Source organism: Schistocerca piceifrons, chromosome 2 (genome assembly GCF_021461385.2).
Source record: "Schistocerca piceifrons isolate TAMUIC-IGC-003096 chromosome 2, iqSchPice1.1, whole genome shotgun sequence".
NCBI lineage: Eukaryota > Metazoa > Arthropoda > Insecta > Orthoptera > Acrididae > Schistocerca > Schistocerca piceifrons.
In genome coordinates this window covers 548,582,354-548,607,355 of record NC_060139.1, presented here as the reverse complement: position 1 = coordinate 548,607,355, position 25,002 = coordinate 548,582,354, and the positions used below count along the sequence as shown (strand labels likewise).

The window sequence follows — 25,002 nt, the reverse complement described above, 5'->3', positions numbered from 1 at the left end:
GTATTTGAAACTACTGACTATAGTATCAAACGTTTGAAAAATGAAATAGCTATAAGTTGCTATATGGTTCAACAGTCATGCAAGAAACAAATATCAATAGATTGCCTGTGGAACTGTGAAGGGAACTGGTAAATTGTAAAGTAAATACATCCTTATCACCTCTCAGGTTTCAGTCCTTGGCTCATTGTTCTGCTGTTCACCAGTTGTATCTCATTAGTTTCCATTCCTATGACTATCATGTACACACATGCCAGTGACATCAGGCAGTGCCCATGTTGGCCATGAGAATATTGCTTCAGCTATCTCGGGTGTTAACGAAGACCTTTGTCCAGTATTAAGACAGGAACAAAATCATGGTCTCAAATGCTAGGTAAGCATCATATTGCTCCAAAGGTTGATCAATGAATGTGTATGCGAAGCATTTCCTCTCGCAGTCTGTGATAGTACTTCATTCCATATCAGAAAACTGCAATAGATCTCAGCATAATCATTTATTAGCAGAATAGACTGTCAGAGCATATGAGAAATCTCTCTTTTTGCTTACATTCGATTCAAAAATTTGGGAACATTTCCACCCAAACTAAAATAAGAATTGGTATAATCCGCAATTCTGCTAAATTTATGATTTTGAAGTATGAAGTCTTGAGCTAGCGAGGAATGCTTCTATAACGATTCAGTTGTTTGATGTTGATATTACTAGATAAGTGACATAACTTTCACTGTGTCTTCATCAGTTTCTCTGGATTACACACTTACATCTTCTCACTTACCAAATAGATATCTTCTCTTACTAATGATAATTAGAGGCCTGACCTCCAGTATCTTCACAGTACCCGTGCATAACTAAAATCTTTTACCATTGCCTTCTCTATCTCAGCTTCACGTTTGAGGAACAAACTATTCAGCAAACATGATTAAAGTCATGTGCTGCATTTGAGAGAAAAATTATGATTTCCTGGTTATTCTTGAGATAGCATTTGTTGCTATGGTATGGAAATCTACTCTGTATCGAATAGTGAACAAGCATTGCTAGTCGGTTCTCACCAAATCTCTCAGGTTTAGCCACTACATTTATAAATCAGAGCAAATTGAATTTCAGCAACATAGACGCAAAATATAGATCTTGGGAAATTTAGTGAAAACAGTTGTATAAATTTGTCGGATACAGCATTGTTGCCATTGTGGTCCTCAGTCCAAAGACTGATTTGATACAGCTCTCCCTGCTAGTCTAGCCAGTGCATGCCTTTGATCTCTGCTTAATTATTGTAGTGTACATCCACTGAAACCTGCTTATCAGAGTGAAATCGTGGCCTACCTCTACGGTCTTCTCCATTGTCAAACCTTCTATTCTATACTTTTAGTTTCTCCCCAATCCAATTCAGTACCTCTTCATCAGAGGTTTTTTTAAAAAAATCCATCCATCTAAGCTTCGGTATTTTTTTTTTTTTTTTTTTTAATCCATCCATCTAAGCTTCGGTATTCTTCTGTAGCCCACATTTCAGTATATTCTATTCTCTTCATCTAGGCAAGATGGAACATTCACCAAATGCTATAGAAATGTGGAACTAATGCCACGGTTGGAAAAAATGCTGTAAAGCTACTGAAAAAGTTGTTGCAAGATTGAAGTGCAATGTCTTATGGAGACGCAGCAAAGATAGGCGTGCCATTAGATAACAGGCTAAAAATCACAGGAATTTTCTGTGGTATGAAAGAGGCTTTCAGTCGATGAACTGGTCATTGCTACACAGTGAATTATTACGTTAACTCATTCCTTTGTTTTTATTCCATCTAAACTCTCCAGCATGAACATACCAATTAAGTGATAACACCACAAGCCATGTGAACTTTTTTAGGGCTAAATCTACAAGGGAAAAAAAAAGACACTCTTAGGATGGTAAGCTTGCCGCCCGCGTGCGCCGCACGCCTTGCATGCTTGCACCCAGCGACTTGGTTAATGCCGTAACAACATTTGAAACATTAATTCTTATTCCGCTATGGACAAAATAATGCAGATGAAGATGTTAATAAAAGACGAGGCTATAAATAAAATTAAAGCAGAATAAGGAGTAGAAATAATGGATGCGGTACAAAATTGCAGGATGATAAAAATGGAAGAAATTAAATTGGAGTTAATACATAAAAATAATTAAAAACACATGCAGAAATATCCCATGCAGAGAGATGGTTATAGGAAGGAAAAATGAGAGCAATTTGAAAAAGTTAATATGCTGATTAAAATGATGTGACAAAGGGATAGATATAAAAAAGTTACGTTTAACTCAGTTAATTGAAAGAACCAATGTGATAAAAGTCATTTCAGTGAAGATTTAAAACGATAAATTTCAAAGCATTCAATGAGATTCAAATCCACAGCCTGATTAATGTGAGGCCTTTACCTTAACCGTTACACTATGCAATCAGTGTGTTATACATTCCTTTTTTGCAGCTGAAGAGCGTCATGTGAAATTTTAGTTATATTTTTTTAACCGGTTTCACAATGTAGCGTTTTACATTTTCCGGTACCCAAAAATTACACATCAAATTTGATTTTCATCCTCCATTTTTGTACATCTGTTCATAGATTTTCTTCAATATTTCCTCTGAAAGAGATCCGAATTCCCTGAATCCATGTGGTCAGTGGTCTCCCTCTTTTCTTTCTTCCTGATGGCTCCCATTCCATAATTCTATGTGGTAATCTCCCCTTTGACATCCTTTTTGTGTGTCCATATCATAACAGTTATTTTTCTTCTACAAAATCTGCAATTGAATTTGTTATGTCCATTTTCTTCCTGATGACTTAATTTCTGATTATTTCTCGCCTAGATATCCCTGAGGACTGCCTCCAAAAGTCCATCTCCATTGCCATCAACCTTTTCCCTAATTGCAATTTCACTGGCCATACTTCTGCTCCATATGTCGTAAAGCTTCTGATAATTATGCTGAAGATTTTTCTTTTTGTTTCCTTTCTAATCTGTTGGTTCCATAAAATACCATTTGCTGTTCCAATAGTAAACCTCCTAACATTTATTCTTGAATTAATTTCCTTGTCTTTTTTTCCATCTTGTGTGATACTGACTCCTAGATATTTGTACTCTTCAGCGTGTTTAATAGTTCCCATCCCTTCATCCAGTATCAAATCTTGATTTGTCCACAGCTCGTTGTCTAGTGGCTAACATTGCTGCCTCTAGTTCACAGGGTCCTGGTTTCGATTACAGCCGGGTTTGGGATTTCCTCAGCCCTGGGACTGGGTGTTTGTGTTATCTCTTCATTTCATCATCATCATCATCATCATTCATGACAGTGGCTAGATTGGATTGTGCAAAAATTGGACTTTGTTACAATTGGGTCTTGGGTGCTGATGACCGCCCAGCTGAGTGCCCCACAAACCCAACATTGTCACCCCAAATCTTGATTTGCGTCTCCTATTACCAAATATTTTGTTTTATTCCTGTTGACCTGGAGTCCCCATTTTTATACTCCTCTATTAATTTCATTGTGATGTACTCTCTATGTCTTCTTTATCTTGTGCCAAAATTAGCTGGTCATCAGCAAATTGTAAAGAATATATCATATCATTTACTGGGATCCCCATGTTTTTAAATTTTCTGTTGTAGTTTTCCAATGCTTTTCTGTATATATTTTATAAAGTGTTGGTGACAGACTGCATCCTTGACATAATCCTTTTGTAACTTTAAATCCAGGTGGGAGATAATTTTGTGCTTTTATTCTATAGAGTTTTCATAAATGTTCTGAATTGCTTTAATTATTACGGAACTAATGTTAAACACTTTTAAAGCTTTCCACAAGTTACATATGGGTATATCATCATACACTTTCTCTATGTCTACAAATATTGAATTATGGGGTTGATTTCTAACTTTTTTCTTGTCAATTATATGTTGTAAGCAAAATATATGAACTGTAGTTGACATCACTGCTCTGAAGCCATTGGCCTCCATTTCCTTAAATTCTGTTTCCAAAAATTGTTTGATAATCTTTCCATAAAGTCTGCTAAATACAATAGTTACAGTTATTCCTCTTTCCTTCTCGCACTCATCTTTTCTTCCTTTCTTGTCGATTGTTGGTATAAATCCTACTTTCCAGTCTTCTGGTATGGCCTCACCATTTGAGCATTTTTCAAAAAGACTTCTCAAAAGTTTGTGTAATTCATCTGTACCATATTTCATCAGTTCAGTTGGTACTCCTGCAATTGTAGTAGCACTTTTTTTAAAACTTTTAATTGATGTTTTTACTGCTTCTACATCCAGTGAAATTCTGCCATTATTTTCTGTTTCTTCTATATCATTATTAATTCTATTCAAAAATTCTCATTTATTTTCAGTCACTAATTCTTTGAAGTATTTTTCTCAAGTCTGGATACTAATGTAGTTAATTTGTTGAGTTTCTTTAGAATTTTTTCTCGTTGTTTTCAATATCTTCAAAGTCTCTGAGCTTCTCTTACATTATTCGCAAACAAGGGCGCACCAGGATGAATGGCTGCAGGGTGTGAAACTTGGGACCTTAACCTATGTACTGGATAGATGATTTCAAAACGTCGATCCCAACACCGGGATCCTTTTCTTGTGAGAAGAAATAATAAAGATAGTTGCCTTTTGAGTTTTAATATATATTAAAGAGTAGGGAGTATGACTTTAAGCTAACATAGACCTGTAAGGCTATGCAAACTTGAATATTACACTTCTTCACCCAAGTCATGTGTAGTTTGATCATATTGCTATATTTCCCTATCTTTCTCTTTAGCTCTAAATTGACAAGCATTGCTTCTGAAACTTGGGAAATTGCTTGTTCATCACTCTAGTTTCTTAGTTGTTAAAATTCTATTTCTGTTTAATATACCCTCAACTCCTCTTTATAGATTACCATTTCTAGTCGATTACAAAAATATATTTCAGTTCATATTTTAATATTTTATTCCTCATGAACGTAAACACTGGTTCTTCAAGATGAATATTTATTTATTTATTGTTCTTTTTACTAGTAGTGCAATGTAAAAACAAGTGTAACACAGCATTTAAGAGTTGTGCATTAGTGTGATACTTTCCCTTTCCATTTTTTCCAAGGAGCATTTTATAAGGATCCATCAGCTTAATACCAGTAAAACATAAGTGTGTGTGTGTGTGTGTGTGTGTGTGTGTGTGTGTGTCAGAAGCACCACACCAAGGAATTTAACATTTTCAGAGGTGGTGTTATGATTTGAACATTTGTTTTCCTTGCTTACCTTAGAGCTATAATAAATTGAAAGACTCTTCCTGTTGTTTTTGCTTTCACATTGTGTCGATTTCCTAGTTACAGGCGTGATGGAGAGCATAATGTCAAATGTTTTACTGTGGTTAGTATTCCACACAATAATATAGGTGGTTGTATATTCGATCATCTATACAACTGTATTGCTTTCAGTAAATGGTATCGCGTGCTTTCAGGCCACACTGGTTCCTGAACATTCAGATAATGTGCATTTGTCGTATCAGTAATGGCTAGGCAGTGGCTGACAAAATTCCACATTCCCTACACTGTTCAACAAACAGATCCGTGTGTGAGCGATTAAGTGCCGTTTATTGGGGTTGTAGTTCCTCTGGAACAAACAAGCTAAAGCTTTTGTTATACAATGCAGTTGGTTTGATCTACCTAAAAACTTATTTTTGCATGTTGATTTCTTATCTGTGTTAGCAACTTGTCTCTCTTTCTTTACAGGTTTAACTGTCCCTCTTGTCACTACAGAGACCGGCAATAAATTTGGAAAATCTGAGGGGAATGCAGTATGGTTGAACAGAGAAAAAACTTCACCATTTGAACTATATCAGTTTTTTATACGATCTCGAGACTCAGAAGTAGAAAATCTTTTAAAATTATTCACTTTCTATTCAACAGGAAAAATTAATGAGATTATGCAACAACATAAGGTGATTCATGTTTTATAAAATGTTAGTAATTTTTCTATATGAGAGAGAGAGAGAGAGAGAGAGAGAGAGAGAGAGAGAGAGAGAGAGAGAGAGAGACCTAATATCTGTTAAAATGTATTTTTATTGTTTAAAGTCTGAAAATTATTTTCTTCATTTTAAGGTAAAGCCAGAAGCTCGATTAGCACAGAAGAAATTGGCTGAACAAGTTACAGTCCTTGTTCATGGAGGTTTGTATTGAAAACATTATAACTACAAATGGGTGGTCTTAATAATGTTGAAATAGGTAAAAAGACTGTCACTACATTAGAAGGAGGGAAAGTTTAGCAAAACCATCAGCATTGTAAAACTGATACAGGCAGTGACTCTTTTAGATTCTTTCATTTAGATCTAAAGAATGAAATACACTGAAGAGCCAAAGAAACTGGTACACCTGCCTAATATCGTGTAGGACCCCTGCGAGCGCACAGAATGCCGCAACATGACATGGAATGGGCTCTACTAATGTCTGAAGTAGTGCTGGAGGAAATTTACACCATGAATCCTGCAGGGCTGTCCATAAATCAGTGAGAGTATGAGGCGGTGGAGATCTCTTCTGAACAGCACTTTGCAAGACATCTGAGATATGCTCAGTAATATTCATGTCTGGGGAGCTTGGTGGCTAGTGGAAGTGTTTAAGCTCAGAAGAGTGTTCCTGGAGCCACCCTGTAGCAGTTCTGGACATGTGGGGTGTCGCATTGTTCTGCTGGAATTGCCCAAGAGTGTCAGGATGCACATTGGATGTGAATGGATGCAGGTGATCACACAGGATACTTACATACATGTCACCTGTCAGAGTCATATCTAGACGTATCAAGAGTCCTGTATCACTCCAACTGCATTTGCTCCACACCATTACAGAGCCTCCACCAGCTTGAACAGACCCCTGCTGACATGCAGGGTCCATGGATTCATGAGGTTGTCTCCATACCCATGCACATCCATCCACTTGATACAATGTGCTATGAGGCTTGTCCAACCAGCCAACATGTTTCCAATCATCAGTAGTCCAAAGTCAGTTTTGATGGGCCCAGGTGAAGCGTAAAATTTTGTGTCGTGTAATCAAGGGTACAAGAGTGGGCTGTCGCCTCCGAAAGCCCATATTGATAATGTTCTGTTGAATGCTTTCCACGCTGAGAGCCGGCCGGAGTGGCCGAGTGGTTCTAGGCACTTCAGTCTGGAACCACGCGACCGCTACGGTCGCAGGTTCTAATCCTGCCTTGGGCATGGATGTGTGTGATGTCCTTAGGTTAGTTAGGTTTAAGTAGTTCTAAGTTCTAGGGGACTGATGACCTCAGCAGTTAAGTCCCTTGGTGCTCAGAGCCATTTGAACCATGCTGACACTTGTTGATGTCCCAGCATTGAAATCTGCAGCAATTTGCGGAAGCTTTGCACTTGTGTCATGTTGAATGATTCTCTTAGTTGTCATTGGTCCCATTCTTACAGGATCTTTTTCCGTCTGCAGCAGCGCTGGAGATTTGATTTTTTACCGGATACCTGATATTCACCGTACACTTGTGAAATGGTTGTATGGGAAAATCCCCACTTCATCACTACCTGTGTCCCATCGCTTGTGTGCCCGCTAAAACACCACTTTCATCTTTATAACCTGCCATGTAGCAGCAGTGACATATCTAACAACTGCACCAGACACCCGTTGTCTTATATAGGCGTTGCCGATTGCACCATCGTATTTTGCCTATTTACGTATCTCTGTTTTTGAATACACATGCCTATACCAGTCTCTGTGGCGCTTCAGTGTATAAATATGAGAAAACATTTTGAAATATTGCGCAGAGGTTGGAAGGGAGGGTGGGTTTCTCAATAGCTATTGTCAGTAATGTGTGACAGACTTATGATTCTGAAAGCCTGAGATGCATTTCACTTAATTTTTTTGTGTTTGTATCATCTGTACCTCTCTTTTTATTTTTTCATTTGCAACTATTTACAGTTTTCAATCTACCTGAACATAATATGGAGTTTTATACATAAATCTGTTTTTGTTTCTGTTTTCGTGTTAGTTGTTGACTTTTGTGTTAGGAATTAAAAAATAGTGTCAGAGTGCTGCGTCTAGTAATAGTACCATGATCCTGAATATGTATGTCCCGAATATCCTATTTGTCTCTATTGTATACAGAAATTATTCTTTGAGGCTTGGTACATTGTTACACTTTATGTCAGTCTTGTATTTATGACATTGTTCAACATCATCACTGGAATGGGGCTTAGTTTCTACTTAGACTCTTTATGCAATAGTAATTAACTTTTGATCAGTATATTAGACATATAAAATGCTTTCTGAGTTGTTATAGCCCCTGATGAAGTCTCCAGCTTTGGAGTCGAAACATTAGGCAGAGAAATATCTCTTAGACAACAGCCTGGTTCCCTAAAAACAAATATCATCAAAAATGCAAATATTGAATGCGAAAATCTGCATTATAGAAAACCTGTATTATAGAAATTAGCTCTTAAATACATTGATATCAAGTTAGGTGAGCTCTTATGTGGTTATGAATTATCCCCTATCGTATTCTGGCTGCAAAGAAAGAAACTAAATTTGTTGTAGAAGATAAAATAAATATGAATGTTGTGTATGACAAAGCCTCAGAATTGTAATCGTCATCTCTATAAGTCATCAGCAACAACTAATGTTTTAGTACCTTTTGTTTATTCACCTTGTATTTCCCTGTTTTATCTCTTCAGAGAAAATCATGTGAACATTGTAAAACTTTTGTAATGTGTGGCGCCTGCAGGAGTTTTTCATCATTAGCTACAGCTGAGGCGAATTTAAATCTTTTGGAGTTAAGACTGCTGTAAGCGATCAAACTTATAAGCTGTTTGCTTTCTATGGCTTTGTCAAACAAATGTTCCCATGTACAGACCAAGTTTTTCAAACTTACCATCACTTTTGGAGCAGCTCTCCCATTATATAGTTATTACTTTGTATAGTATTTTGACATAAGTGGTAATGGCTACCAGCAGAGACATCGACTTCAGCACTGGGTATAAAGGCAAAGGAAACAGATGCTGGTCCTGAGAATGGTTGAAATTGAGAGGTAAATGTACCAATGAAAATCTGCATATGGAAGAATTAAGTACAAAACCCAAAGTTTACATGAACTTTCTCAGAATGAGCTATAAAACTGGCATGTCCTAGCATGAGAGAGAGAGAGAGAGAAGAGGTTACAGGTCAGTCTGTAATTCCTAATTGGTTCAGAGCAAATGCATAAAGACAAATTTCCTGTGATGGCAAGTGACTCTTATATCACTGGCAAGACTATCACAGGGCACGTTCGAGAGGTGCAGATTTTGGGACTCTATAAGGATACTCATACCAGGAGACTCAAGGAATTCATGGGTCTGAATAACACTCTTTTATTGTATTCAGACTAAACTAATACACTGAAGGTTAATTCTAAACATTAGAAAAAGCAAAGAATTCAACTGTTGGAACAAGAGAAGTCAGTGTCTCAGTTTGTGGGGTGAGTGCAAACAGAAGTAGCAACCACTAGCAGCATTGTAAAGTATGAACATTGAGAGCAGCACTCCAGGTGAGAAAACAGATTTGAAACAACTTACCTGAGTCTAGCAGTGAGTGACACAGAGTTCATCTGACAGAGAAGTTTCTTGAGTACGAAAATCCAAGGTTTTTAAAGGGTTGTGGTGGCACCCTGTTTGGCAAGACTCAAGTTTCACATGGAATTTGCAGTCTCCCCTCCACAACGGCCACACGCCGGTCAGGTGATTCTACCTCCACACGGACAGGAGGCGGGGTGTGACTGCCAGTGCTCTTCGTTTTACTTAAATGTATTATGTTATTCAAAAGAACAAGTTTCCCTAGCTAATAACACACACACATTTTGGATATGCAATAGACACATAAGGCAAATCATAATAATGGCAACTGAATTTGTCATGGCAGCAAATATATGTGGTTATTGTACAAAGCTTTAAAACCATTCAGTAGTTTGCTGAGGACGACTGTATGGAAAATATTGACAGTTCAATAATTATTGTATCCTATTTGAGCAGCAAATGGACAAAATGTTGGAAACTCATTCTTCAGCAGACTGTAAAACTCTGAAAAGTCATATCCCATGTATTGCCAAACTATGCATTAAATGTTATATCAGCCTAAGACATGGATATATTATGAACATAATGCTTGAAGTATGCAGAAAAAAATGTCACAAGAACACCAGCAGACAAAAACTTTAATAAAGAAACGAAACGAACAATGAACTGTTTGCATCTGCTAAATGTTTATGTACAAAGAAATAGCCAACTTGTTACAGCACGTGGAAATCTCACGAACTTAACCCTTTTTAATTGCTGTACACTGAATTATAGCCGACTCCTTCGGCAATTTTGTCACAGACATTTTATTTTGAGCAGTAAAAACATCACAGTAGAAACTCATGTTCACTACACACGAAAGTTAATAAGAAAAATATTAATTTTGAGATACAAAACGGAAAAAGAGTGCAAACTTTTGTTAAGTCACTTAATCTTGTAGGCTCTTTTTGGGCTGTACGTTTTTAAACAACTCGTAGTAAAAACTTGAAAAGAATCTGTGCAGTCTGGCTGTAGTGCACTTTGCTGGTTTTGCTTACAGACACAAAGCAAGCGAGAGTGTGTTTGTTTTCCAGCGGGAAAGGCAACATAGTACACTCAAGTAAAACCAGGAGCGCTGGCAGTCATGCCCCGCCTCCTGTCCGTATGGAGGTGGAATCACGTGACCGGCCTTTGACCGTTGTGGAGGGGAGACTGTAAATTCCGTGTGAAACTTGGGTCTTGCACCCTGTTTGGCCTGCCACTCCCCCCTGCGCTTTACAGGCATCAGCCAATCTGACATGCGGCTCTGCACCTCCAGGGAGCCTCTGGCTAACCACTTTCAGATCCCTCCCATTCTCATACTTTTCAAGCTGTGGTGTTCAGAGCTTTTACACTAACAAACTCCATATTTGATAACAACAGTGTTCAGCTGAAAGTTAAATGTCACTTCTCATTTCTAACATGGCTAGCAACAATGTTAACATCGTTTTACCCGGCTCTAAGGGAGAAGGCTTCTCTTTCGGGATAGGGGCCGCTGTTCAAGCAGTTTTACACATTTTCTATCTCACACTAACCTGTGTGAACCCACTGACATGGTTGTTCTCAGAGGCTTATATCATGCTTGCTGCCTATGCCAAGACTGGCATGTCAATATAAAACATTGTTTCATTTTTCACTGCACTTTCATTGATAAAGAAACTTAAATACAAATCTTTGGATCAACTGTACTATTTCACACTACATGTACATAGCAATACGAACATCGCCTATCATGATTACAACAATAAACGTACAAAATAACACATACTTAAAAATTCTTCCTTACATTTTCCCCATGTGATGCACAATACTAATTTCTTATGTACTGGGGGAGTTTTCTAGTGCTTTGAATTCTGTTTTATCTCTGAGTGGTCTGGCATAGGTAACAAGCCTCTTTCCTCAGGATAATTCCATGTCGAGTGGAGCAGTTCTGGCTGGTGCTTCACCTTTTCTGAATCCGATGAAATTTTTTGAGTTGGTTCAATAATGTCTTGATTGGATATATACACAGTTCCAGCTCTGAATCTCGTTTGGTCCCATTTCCATAGCCTCTATAGATAGAGGTCCAAAGTTTGACCACAGACAACTTTGGATAACTTTTATGAAAGGTATTCTTAACTTACAAGCCACTGCTTTTGTATCCTTAAACAACTTTTTGTGTTGACTAAGACTATATTACTGATTAGATTTTTAAATATGTGTGGTGACAAGTGTATTTGTGCAAATCGGCAGAAAATTCATCTGTGATCAGCTATAAATCATAATTTTATGAACAGATTCAGCCAAGAACTGGTAATATTCCACACAGCCATGCCAACTTATTGTGCTTTTTGTATAATTTCTTCTGTCCTCTATCAGAATACACGCACCTGGAAATTGTTTAAAATGTTTTGGGTGCCAAATTTTGGATACGTCTGGGAAACTATACAGTTATTTAGAAAGAAACATTAGTGAACATAATAGCTGCTGTCGTGAATGGCTCAGACTGTGAGCACATTGATGTAATTTTGTGGGGGTACTCATTATGTTTCACAGTTTGTTGTTGTTCTGCTACAAATACATCATGTTGTTGGGTTAATAGGAGATATTGTTCAGTAACTCACCTCGCATTTTTTTTGGTAAGATTATTATACCTTCTGTCAGATTATTTTAAAATTTGTAATCCATCCAAGAACTAAAGTAAATATGAAAAATAAATGTTGATGCTTGGCCTTTTTTTTTTTTAGATAGTATTTCTCTTGAAGATACATCAACGACATATGTTCCAGGAAAGCTTTAAATAACAGCATAAATGGGTGGTTTCCTGGGTCCAATATTCTTCTAAGTGGACGGTTGCCAAAATGTTAAATGAATAAAGTAAAATCGGTGAAAACTGCTTTCATGCCAATAAAAATACAAATGTAGGTATGTGCAAATCAACTCCAAGCAATAAGCAGCAGTAAAACAAATGAAAATATGTGCCTACTTGTGGACAAAATTACCCCCAAATGTTTTTGTAAATTCGTTCCCATTATAGAAAACATTGTTGAAAATCTTCCAAGACATTGTTGCTGTGTCTAGAAATAGTAGGTATCCTTTTAGCTTCAGGAGCTACAGGGTATTTCAAAAATGACCGGTATATTTGAAACGGCAATAAAAGCTAAACGAGCAGCGATAGAAATACACCGTTTGTTGCAATATGCTTGGGACAACAGTACATTTTCAGGCGGACAAACTTTCGAAATTACAGTAGTTACAATTTTCAACAACAGATGGCGCTGCAAGTGATGTGAAAGATATAGAAGACAACGTAGTCTGTGGGTGCGCCATTCTGTACGTCGTCTTTCTGCTGTAAGCGTGTGCTGTTCACAACGTGCAAGTGTGCTGTAGACAACATGGTTTATTCCTTAGAACAGAGGATTTTTCTGGTGTTGGAATTCCACCGCCTAGAACACAGTGTTGTTGCAACACGACTAAGTATTCAACGGAGGTTTAATGTAACCAAAGGACCGAAAAGCGATACAATAAAGGATCTGTTTGCAAAATTTCAACGGACTGGGAACGTGACGGATGAACGTGCTGGAAAGGTAGGGCGACCGCGTACGGCAACCACAGAGGGCAACGCGCAGCTAGTGCAGCAGGTGATCCAACAGCGGCCTCGGGTTTCCGTTCGCCGTGTTGCAGCTGCGGTCCAAATTATGCCAACGTCCATGTATCGTCTCATGCGCCAAAGTTTACACCTCTATCCATACAAAATTCAAACCCGGCAACCCCTCAGCGCCGCTACCATTGCTGCACGAGAGACATTCGCTAACGATATAGTGCACAGGATTGATGACGGCGATATGCATGTGGGCAGCATTTGGTTTACTGACGAAGCTTATTTTTACCTGGACAGCTTCGTCAATAAACAGAACTGGCGCATATGGGGAACCGAAAAGCCCCATGTTGCAGTCCCATCGTCCCTGCATCCTCAAAAAGTACTGGTCTGGGCCTCCATTTCTTCCAAAGGAATCATTGGCCCATTTTGCAGATCCGAAACAATTACTGCATCACGCTATCTGGACATTCTTCGTGAATTTGTGGCGGTACAAACTGCCTTAGACGACACTGCGAACACCTCGTGGTTTATGCAAGATGGTGCCCGGCCACATCGCACGGCCGACGTCTTTAATTTCCTGAATGAATATTTCGATGATCGTGTGATTGCTTTGGGCTATCCGAAACATACAGGAGGCGGCGTGGATTGGCCTCCCTATTCGCCAGACATGAACCCCTGTGACTTCTTTCTGTGGGGACACTTGAAAGACCAGGTGTACCGCCAGAATCCAGAAACAATTGAACAGCTGAAGCAGTACATCTCATCTGCATGTGAAGCCATTCCGCCAGACACATTGTCAAAGGTTTCGGGTAATTTCATTCAGAGACTACGCCATATTATTGCTACGCATGGTGGATATGTGGAAAATATCGTACTATAGAGTTTCCCAGACCGCAGCGCCATCTGTTGTTGAAAATGTAACTACTGTAATTTCGAAAGTTTGTCTGCCTGAAAATGTACTGTTGTCCCAAGCATATTGCAACAAACGGTGTATTTCTATCGCTCCTCATTTAGTTTTTATTGCCGTTTCAAATATACCGGTCATTTTTGAAACACCCTGTATATAGTTAAATTAAAGACCCGTGCTTGCTTAGATATGAAATGGCCCCCGAAAAGTTTTGCAAATTCATTACTAAATTTTTTCACAGTATTATTAAACACGTTATTGCAAACACTTTTAAAATATTGCCAAAACATTTCAACACCACTGTTCACGAAATATATGTTTTGTTTGAGCTGTCAGTTCTTCTCTGGTGTTTATCTTGTGATGCGCTTGCTCTTAGAAAGATTTGTGACTAAGCTAATTTGTGTTTTATTTGTTTTGTGATATGAATTAAGAAGTCATGATGCTTGCTTTTTGGTGATCAAGATGCTACCAACCGTCATAAGCCTTCATCATTTTTCTTTGGTAAAGTCAGCTGTAGCCAGTGTTGCTGGCCAAAGATTTTTTCAGATTTAGATCTGGATTTCACTTTATAGAAGATGCATAAATTTGTTCTTACCGTAATGCCCTGCAGATGACAAAATTTCAGTTTCTGCAAAATACCTTCTGTAATGCATTTGAGAAAAACAAACATAAAGTTAAGAATGGTTTACAACCAACTGGCGTTTCTCATGTTGGGAAGTTGAAACTGTTGACTAAAAGTTTTTATGCATAGCCAGAAGCTTTGTCTCAGATGTAGACAAGAATTTGCTCATAAGCAACTACTGGTTTGGTATTAGCAAGAAACACTATTTGCTGATTATGTGGATGCAGTTGACACTTGCTACAGTGAATACTTCACTGACCTCTCTCAGATTCGTCTTTAAAGCTTCAATTAGCAAAAGAAATTCAGTGGGTTGAATAAGGCAGAAAGTTATAAAAGGTAATTATAAACAATAGAAGTGATTTTACAGATTTACTGTAGCTATATTATTTGACATATTGTCACAGGGATTTGTACACACATAGAAAAAACTTTTGTTTTCTTGACATGTTACAAGTGCTCAAGTGCCAAAAGTACTGTTGACGCTGTGACAGATCGCCTTCTTTATCTCTTCGTTTGTTGTCCTCGGTGTCAACATACTAGCTGAAAAAATAGGGGTTGGAAGTGCAGTACTGTCTGGTTTAAAGGATGTAGCCGACAGATACACATTTGTGTTTCACAATTGTTTACTTTCACTTTTCACAATCCCCCTTATACACATTCAGTATGGCCAGTGCACTATTGTTTAACTTTCAATAAGCCTCAGTAACGGGTTTCAGGCGAACACCCACATACTGCTACAATAGTTTACTGTTGAATATCTATGAGCAGTAAAAACATAACCACAAAGTTCACAGTTCTTGAAGAATAGAGAAGTATGTATGGAGTAGACACTGTCATTGTTTTAACACACAGCCTAATTGTGTAACATTTATTTCACGGATACATTGTTGTTGTTCTAACCAACACAAGTTTCTCGTCTGAAACTCAACCATGGACTGTCTGTCTCAGGACCAAAAATTGGTCCCTTGTATATCCTCACAATAATAGGTACTGAAACTACACATTGTTCAAAGTTAAATTTACAGAAATTACAATTCAAACTTAACTCATTTGACATCGAAAAATTGGTTCTTTTTAACTGTTTCTTCTGCTACAAGAGTTAGGCCAAATTATTTGCTTAAATGATGAAATTAACAGGTATGGTTATGCAAACAATACTTTTGACAAAACTGTTAATTACTTTGGAATTAATTAAGGGCTGGCTTTGCTAATATGTCTTCAAATAGATCCTTTAAGAATACTATTAGTTGTTCCTCCAGATGTTTATAATTAGTATAGAATTTATGTTTGTTTCTACGTCAATCATAGAATTTAAGTTACGAAACAATTACTGATTTCACCCAATAGCAAAAATACTGACTAGGAATAGTCGAAATAAATTAGAAAATCAATCACAAACATAAAACTAAGCACAGAATTAGATCTGGTGGTATATTCTTTAAAACTAAGGGCCAACCTTTCTCTTTTATGGAAATGCAGTTTACATTCATGTGTGTTAATGGTAATTAATTAAAACTGAAAAAACCAATTTAAGTAGGCAGATGGCAAAACAAGAGGGGAAGTAAAAATATGCCAGCTTGCTTCATCACAGTGCGTTCCTACTATGATGGTAGGTTTGTTGGTAGAGGATATGTAAACACTGCATTTTTTAAAAAAAACGTATACTTTCTTGGTGCCTGTCGCCATCTTGCAGAACTGCTCACTGCTGCTCTCTCGTGAGAGAAATCTGAAGTGTGGCTGCAACAATACAAACCTTTTTGAGCTTTTTTATCATTGTTTTTGTGACAATGTCAATGTAGTTACAATGAATTTATGAAACTGCTTCAGTCATTTGTGTTGTATAACATTGTGTAAGGTTACATCACCAAGGCTATAGCAGCAGCTGCTGGTTTGAGCTCCGCTGAGGTTGTTGATACAAAAGTAGTTAAGCAATGCTAAAAATTTAAGGATATGGATATTTTAATTAATGAATTAAAAATTAAAGTGCATTATTCAAGTTATTCCAACATAGTTCAAATTTTGACCTGGCTCCTAGCAGCTAGAGTATAGAACAAGCAGCAGAAGAATTTACTGTTGCTGCAAGAACAGTGAAGCAGGCAAGGTAGCTGAAGATGCTGGCATCTTGACAGTACTTGCAGAATGGCAGGGGAAAAATACTCGAGTGTAATATCAAACATACACTGTGGCAACAAAAGTCGTAGGATACCTCCTCCTTTTACCTGGCATGGACTCAAGTCATTCGAAGTTCCCTGCAGAAATAGTGAGCCATGCTGCCGCTGTGTACATCCAAATCGCAGAGGTGTTGCTGGTGCAAGATTTTGTGCATAAACTGACCTCTTCATTATGTCCCGTAAATGTTCAGCGGGATTTGTGTCGGACAATTTGGGTGGCCAAATCATTTGCTTGAATAGTCCAGAATGTTCTACAAACCAGTCCCAAATAATTGTGGCCCACTAATAAGACTCATTGCCATCCATAAAATTTCCTTTGTTGTCAGGGAACATGATGTCCATGAATGGCTGCAGATGTTCTCCAAGTAGCCGAACATGACCATTTCTAGTCAGTGATCAGTTCAGATGGACAAGGAAACCCATTCCATTCCATATAAACACAGCCCACACCATTGTGGATTTGCACAGTGTCTTGTTGACAACCTGGGTCCATGGCTTGAGTCAGCAGCACACTCGAACCCTACCATCAGCTCTTACCAACTGAAACTGGGACTCATCCAACCAGGCCATAGTTTTCCAGTCATCTAGGGTGCAGCTGATTTGGCCACTAGCCCAGAACAGGCGCTGCAGATGATGTCTTGGTGTTAGCAAAGGCATTCGCGTCTGTCATATGCTGTCATAGCCCATTTAATGCCAAATTTCGCCACAATGTCCTAATTTATACATTCATTATAGGCCTCATATTGATTTCTTGGGTTATTTCGAACACTATGCAAACACTGCCACTCTCAGTCTTTAAGTGACAGCCATGGACCACTCTGTTGTCTGTGATGAGAGGTAATGCCTGAAATTAGGTATTCTTGTGTAGTGTTAGCAGTTAGCCAACACTACGAACACTACCTGAGTGAGGAAGCCGATATGCACGCGTTAACCCACGCAGGCTAGAGATAGGTCTGAAACAGGATACGTAATGAATGCTATAAAGAAAAGTATGTAGCTGCTGGAATACTTAACTTTAATCCATCATTGTTGTACATCGCTCTTGATGATACAAGTGAGACTCTGTAGATACATGCAATGTTACTAATGGCGCCTTGCTAGGTCGTAGCCATTGACTTAGCTGAAGGCTATTCTAACTATCTGCTCTGCGAATGAGCGAGGCTTCGTCAGTGTGCATCGCTAGCGAAGTCGTCCGTACAACTGGGGCGAGTGCTAGTCCGTCTCTCGAGACCTGCCGTGTGGTGGCGCTCGGTCTGCGATCACTAACAGTGGTGGCACGCGGGTCCGACATGTACTAATGGACCGCGGCCGATTTAAAGCTACCACCTAGCAAGTGTGGTGTCTGGCGGTGACACCACATCTTGGCACACTCTTAACTACCATTCCTTGTTCAAAGCTTGTTAATTCCTGTCAGGCGGCCATTATCATGTCACAAACCTTTTCGCATGAATCCCCTGGTTCAAATTACAGCTCTGCCAATGCACCTTTTGTACGCATTACTACTGCCGTCTGTACATGTGCATATCACTATCCCATGACTTGTGGCACCTCAGTTTAAAGTCTTCAGGTTCTTCGAAGATCATGAATTTTCCCTGATGTGTTCAGGGAAAAATGATTTCATAACAATAAGAGTGGATGGTGAAAAAGTTCATGAGCAGAAATGCTGGCTACTTTAACTTGAAAGAAATGTTCATAGCCGTGAATTGGGTTTATCAGTTTTTTACAAGCACGGGCCATAGAGGTGTATTACAGTTCGTGCTGCTGATACACACTCAGTTTGTGTATGTGCAGTGCATCAGAATGCCAGACTGATGCTGGCTGGAACACCTATCAAGGATGAGGATTACAAGGAACTAATCCAGGAAAGTGTGTGCTATTTGAAACCGAAAGACTACATCCTGCAACATTGTGAACAGTATACTGGAAACCTGAGCTGGAATCCATGTGGTAGACTTTTTTTCTGTAAAAAAATTATGATCCAGAAGAAATGCTAGAATACAAACAGTAGGTTCATACTTACAGGATACACTATACAAGCACTCCAGTAGAGTTCATAGAGAAACTGGTCGTCATTTTGATGGATTTTGCCGAGAACCTTTCATTTGTTGTTCAAGGTGCTGCTCATGATCTTCGTTGGGAGAACAGCCAAGCCACATTATATCCCTTTGCAGTTTACTTTGGTGGTAAAGAACTACAGAGTATCAGCTTGTGTATTATTAGTGGCTTCCTTTGTAATGATACCATTGCGGTTCGTGCATTAATATCGAGGCTGATTAAATATTTGAGGATAACAATAGAATAAATAAAGCACAAACACTACTTATTGACAGATCTGCTGTCCAACACAACTGAATTATATAAATTTATATCTGCATGAAAGGGACTTTGGTATGTTTGACCCATTTGGTAGGAACTGTAGGCACCCCCACTGTATTTATGTCAACATTGTATGAAGTAGTGGGTTGTACCTTTTGCCTGCAGCTATCTTGTGAACAGTGTTGGGAACTTAAATGTATACACTGTTTGGTGAAGGTTGTCATCTATGTCAAACCACACATGATTTCATTTTGTTGAAATCTTTGCATTATCCCATAAGCAGACATGATAAAGGGTCTCTGTTTGCATACCATATTGTGGGCTGGTAGTGAAAATCGTAACTTTAGTTACTTAATACCTGACCTCTCTAGCTACCATTGTTCCCACTACCCCCACTCCTCCCTCTAAGGGAGCTTAGAATAAGCCCAAAAAATGCAATCAGCAGTTGGTGTGCAAACCTATTGAAATTCTGTGCCACTGAGAAACAAGTCTTTTGTGACTCCATAAATGATTTCTAACACTCTCCTTTCTATTTGTGATCATAGTGAACCCTGCTTTTACATTTTTCAAGGGATTACAAAAAATGGTGTAAAATGCAGGAAAATGTAAAATGTGGGGAATAATGTTTTAAGGATTAAAAGTTACGTATAGAATCTCCACTTGCATTTTCACATTTTATGTAAAATGTGTGTACACAATATGCATCAAAGTACTTGTCGGGGACTTGTTTGTATCTAATAATACTTTATTATCTAATAAAAACTGCTGATGTAACTGGAACTGGTAACTGTCTGGAAAGTAGAAATCATGACTGATGTTTCTGGAAAGCCTGCAGCTGTAAATAATGAAATATTGCATCAATTACATATTTTTCATGCTTTGCACGACATGTTTTGAGAATTTATTCTTGTTGTCAAGAGCAAATATTTACATAAATATTTTGTGTGGTGTTTGCATGTGTTGTTCTGCATGTCTTTCACTGTAATTGTCTTTTTATGTTATCAGATACTTTGCCTCCTCTATGATGGAGAAAACCACACACACACACACACACACACACACACACACACACACACACACAAACTATTACTCACATTGTTTGTTTGTGGAACATCTTAAAAAATATGTTTGTAAATATTTTCACTTGACAACAAGAATAAATTTTCGGAACATGTGTTGCTAAACACGACAAATGCGTAACTAGTGCTGTGTTTAAGCCAAAAACATTTGCTGCAGAGTGAGCAAATGTGTCATCTAGCACTACAAGTGGCCAAACAATGAAACAGACTAAATATTGTGCGAATAACACAAGTCAAGATGATCACAACAATCATGAAGGTGCGCATGCGCAGTAGAGACACTTTGGAAACCTAGTTACTTCCTTCAGCCACAACACCAAGTAGTGCTACATAGCAGCAGGAAATAAACCACTAATTGTTCCGACTTTCATAGTGAGTAGAAGGGAAAGTGTGCTGACACTCCTAGTTCACATATGCTGTTGGTGCACTCAGGACTCACGGAAGTACTGTAAGTGCAAACAAAGTTGTGACTGCCTGGTGGTTGATGGGAGTGATTGCAAAGGCATTTCCCATTTACAGTCACTCCCATCAGCCACCACGCTGAGTGTCAACTCTGTTTGCATGAATATTATATGTTACCACGGCAATCGCTGCACACAAACTGATTCATTCATGAAATTTATGTAATGAAATGAAAATTTTGTGGATATAGTTAAAACTTACCTCAGTAGACATCAGCCAGTTTAGACAGTTTCCAGGCAGTCTTCGAAGTTTTTGAAGACTTCAGCTCCTTCCGAATTTATTTAATGCCAGTGAAAAACCAGTATTACATATAATGAATAATCAGTGTGGGAATCATTTCTGTCACATTATCTTTGCAGCATCCAACATTCGATATTTCAACACTAATGTGATCCAGACTATTTAAACATTCATAAAAATGGCACCCCATAGTCTATACTCATGGAGTTTTACCACAACAATAGTTGCAACCCCTTTCCCACAATTAGTGTGTTATTCCTAATGTACTTTCAGTCATTACTGCTAGAGACTGGAGAGTTCTTTCCAAAGCAACACTGTTACTTCTAGTGCAGAGAATGGCTTTTCCATTTCATTAATGTTTTGTGAGTCTCCGAGTTTTTGTACAAAGCATCCTTAGCAAACGAAGAGTTAAGTGCATCCACTAAGTTGTAAATACTTCTAATGAATGATTCCATTGATTCACTGCCTTTGAATACTGACACTTCAGTTTCCCTGAAGAATTTTATCCCATTGGCTTCTGAATTACTGAATAACTACAGAGTTAATCTTACGTTCATTTGTTGAAATGGCAAGGGATCTATGTGGGTGGAAGTTGACTTGTGGCAAACTTTTAATCCGGCAAATTCTGGGGAATTACCTTGTTCATAAACTCTCCAATAGGAATTGTAGTTGACAGACTTATAATTGAAAAGTACCTCCACTGTATCACAAAAATTATTCCTTACACACTTTGTTACATGAATAGCATCTGAAAATACCCAAGTTATTCTGGTCTCATAAACTGGATTTGATAATGTGCAAGTAACTTTTTTATGCTACTAATTCCTAGGCATTGCCAGATCTTTTTATTCTCTTAGCTGCCATCAGAAGTGAATGCAATAATTCTTGTTCTGGCTTACTCTAGCTGGATAACTGCCCGAATCAATATTTGCGAGACGATGTCACCAGGAATTGCATGGTGACTAGCATACACAACAATATGTTGGATCCTGTTGTGCTGTAGAGGAACAAACATAAACACCAGAGCATGATTTGCAAGTCTTCTGGCAAATATTCACCTAAATTGATGAAATCCTCAACTTTGAACAAAGTGTTATTGAAATGCATTTCTTGAAGCATAACTTCATCAAAAATCAGCACACCTAAGTGTTCGTTTTCATCTCATTCTTGTCAAAAATAAAAAATGTGTGTTGATTCCATGTGATCATTTGAGACCCTTTACTAAATCTCGTAGATGTGTTTTGGAAGGAAGTGGCAACAATTCGTGCTTCAAACAATGTCCGTATCCTCTGGATGACTTAATTTTTAAGAGGACATTGTCCACAAAAAAAACTCCTTATTATACCACGTTCCCTTATTGTTTTTCAATTGGAATTTCTTTATCACAATGTGTTTCCCCCCCCCCCCCCCCCCCACCTACCGGGTTTAGAATGATCTATGATCTAGGAGATTGGGCTGAACAGTCGTACGGTATATTCATCTGAGAGCTGCTGTCGCAGAAGGGTTATTTTGGCGTTCATTGTTCTCGATTTATTACAAAATCATCCAGCTTCCTGTTTTTTACACTTTAATGTTCTGTTTAATAAAATTATTGCTGCATCTGGTATCGTTTCATCCTATAAATTTTCCTTATCAAAAGGAACACTGAAAGACATTGTAACTTCTCGTTCAAAATTTCTTTTGCCACAGCTTCTCTCTTGCAAGTGTTTTACTGAAGACTTTCTGTTGTGTATTACTTTCAATAGATATTTCCATAAGTAGGAAAAAGGAAAATATAAAGTATTTGACTCTTCTGTAGAAATACTTATGAAATTTAGTCATTCCATTGATGATGGCAAGAGCCTCCTGCTATTTTTGCGAATAGTTGCTCTGAGCTTTGTTAAGCAGTTTCGAGGCAAAGGCTATTGGTCTGTCGGCAGAACCAATCCTGCGCGCGAGAACAGCACCAATGCTGTACGAAGAGGCTTCCATGGCCAAGACTACAGGTTTGGAAGGATCAAAATGAAGTAGGGAACGATCACTGTGCAAAGCATCTTTAAGCGATGTCGCATTCCTGGAACCACAGGAAAGGTACATTCTTGCAGTGCAGCACTGCAATTTGAGTTCCTTTCAAAATGAAGTGGATGTGATATGTCAACTTCCCTAGCAACAACTGTAATTTAGTAGCACTCCTTGAAGGTTTGAGGTCGCAAACGGTCTGCAAGTGCAACTGCATCAAATGAATGCCCTGAGAATTATTTATGTGCTCCAAGTATTCAGTCTCAGTTTGAAAGAACACACACTTGTCTCTGTTGCATTTAAGGCTCTGATAACATTTGGAACAGGATGTGCAAATTACTAAGGTGTTCATCTAAATAATTTATAAACAAATTAGTGCTGTAAAATTGTTGGTGCAGATGCACTACTGAAAGGCAAATGAAAACATTTGAAGAGTCTCCCATGTGTATTAATGACAAGCACTTGCTGTGACAGTTTATCAAAAGGGACCTGGAGGTAGACATCACATAAATCAGTCTTTGAGAAGTAATGACCAGCTCCCCAATGGTCCATAAGTTCATCAGGTTGAGGTAAAGGAAATGAGTCAGTCACTGTTTGGGGATTCACTGTTGCCATGAAGTCTGCACAAATATGTACCTTACCTGAAGGCTTTTTAGTGAATACTAACTGAGATGCCCACAGCCTGGCCATGATGGGTGCAATTGTCCTGCCACTGTGGAAGCTCCTGAGCAATGTGTTCACGGAGCACATGTGGTATAGCATGAGCCCTGAAGAAGTGAGGCTGTGCATTGCTTTTCATGGTCACATACACAACAAAATTAGAAGCTTTGACTAAGCCATCAGCAAACAAGTTTTTGAATCCACCACACAAGTGAGGGACAGTGTCCTTCGAATCAAAAGGAGAGTAACTGACAACATACTGTGTACCACACACAATCCAAATGAATCAAACAAATCAAGATTAAATATATTTTCACTGTTCCGTGAACGCAAATGTCACAGTCTTTTGAAAATTCTGGTATATGACAGGAAGCCCGCAAGAACCGAGCACTGAAATGCCTTATCCATTATGTGCCATAAGCGTAATGTGTTATTTCTGCAGCTTGGACTTGCCAAGAAAATCATAAGTAATACGATTGAGCAAAGAAACTGAGGCACCTGGATTCGCAAAGAGTTTGTTAGAATGGCACTGCAGCAATGAAGAGACTACTGATTTCTTGAATTGTGAACTACCACACTTCTGCTCCACAGTAGAGGCTCTGTTTGGTTCAAAATACACAACATGTTCAGCAAAGTTTGATTTCTGTGGGCATATGTTAGGAGAGGGTGCCTTCTTTTTCTGTAAGCCCACAGCTTGAAAGTGCCTGTTCTTGCCACATGAAAACAAGATGCATTATGTGATGGGCATAAGTGACACATATGCACTGAGAAGTAACTCAGGCAAGACTTCACACCAGTACCTTGCTGGCATGGCTGTTTACATGGCTGTCAATGCTGAGCCCAAATGGACTGTTATGTTCTCAACTTGGAAGCCACCTATTGCGAGGCACTACAGCACAAATGTTGACTGATTGAAAACTGTTTACAGCGTTGTTACATGAGTCTTGATTACAGAACTTGCCAGCCATTGTGGTCAAGTGGTTCTAGGTGCTTGTCCGGAACCATGCGGCTGTTATGGTTGCAGGTTTGAATGCTGCCTCGGGCATGGGTATGTGTGTTGACCTTAGGTTGGTTAGGTTTTAGTAGTTCTAAGCCTAGGGGACTGATGACCTCAAATGTTAAGTCCCATAGTGCTTAGAGCCATTTGAACCATTTTTTTGCAAAACTTGCTGCAAATAAGGATCAGGATACTTGAGAATCTTTTCCCTTATTGTGTTAGGAGATCTGTGAGATTGTCATGACTGCTTCTTTGTACTGACACATTTAAACCTGGTAGTCACCACATGGACACTCTCGTCGTAGTATCCATTCACTGCTGATGATAAATAGGTGGAAAGTGGCCAAAGGGATCTCTCGCTGTGGGAATCTGGACAGGCAAACAAAAGATTAGTTGACACAAGCGCACTTCAAATAAAT

The 25,002-nt window shown here is 38.5% G+C and overlaps 1 protein-coding gene across 1 annotated transcript in view; it reads left to right on the top strand.

Moving 5' to 3' along the window:
- Positions 1-25,002, top strand: part of LOC124776220 (tyrosine--tRNA ligase, mitochondrial) — a 115,313-nt gene that overhangs the window by 35,036 nt on the left and 55,275 nt on the right. Inside the window, exons 5-6 of the mRNA XM_047251075.1 lie at positions 5,713-5,921; positions 6,082-6,148. Coding sequence (XP_047107031.1) covers positions 5,713-5,921; positions 6,082-6,148 — 276 coding nt within the window. The remainder of the gene's footprint in view (positions 1-5,712; positions 5,922-6,081; positions 6,149-25,002) is intronic.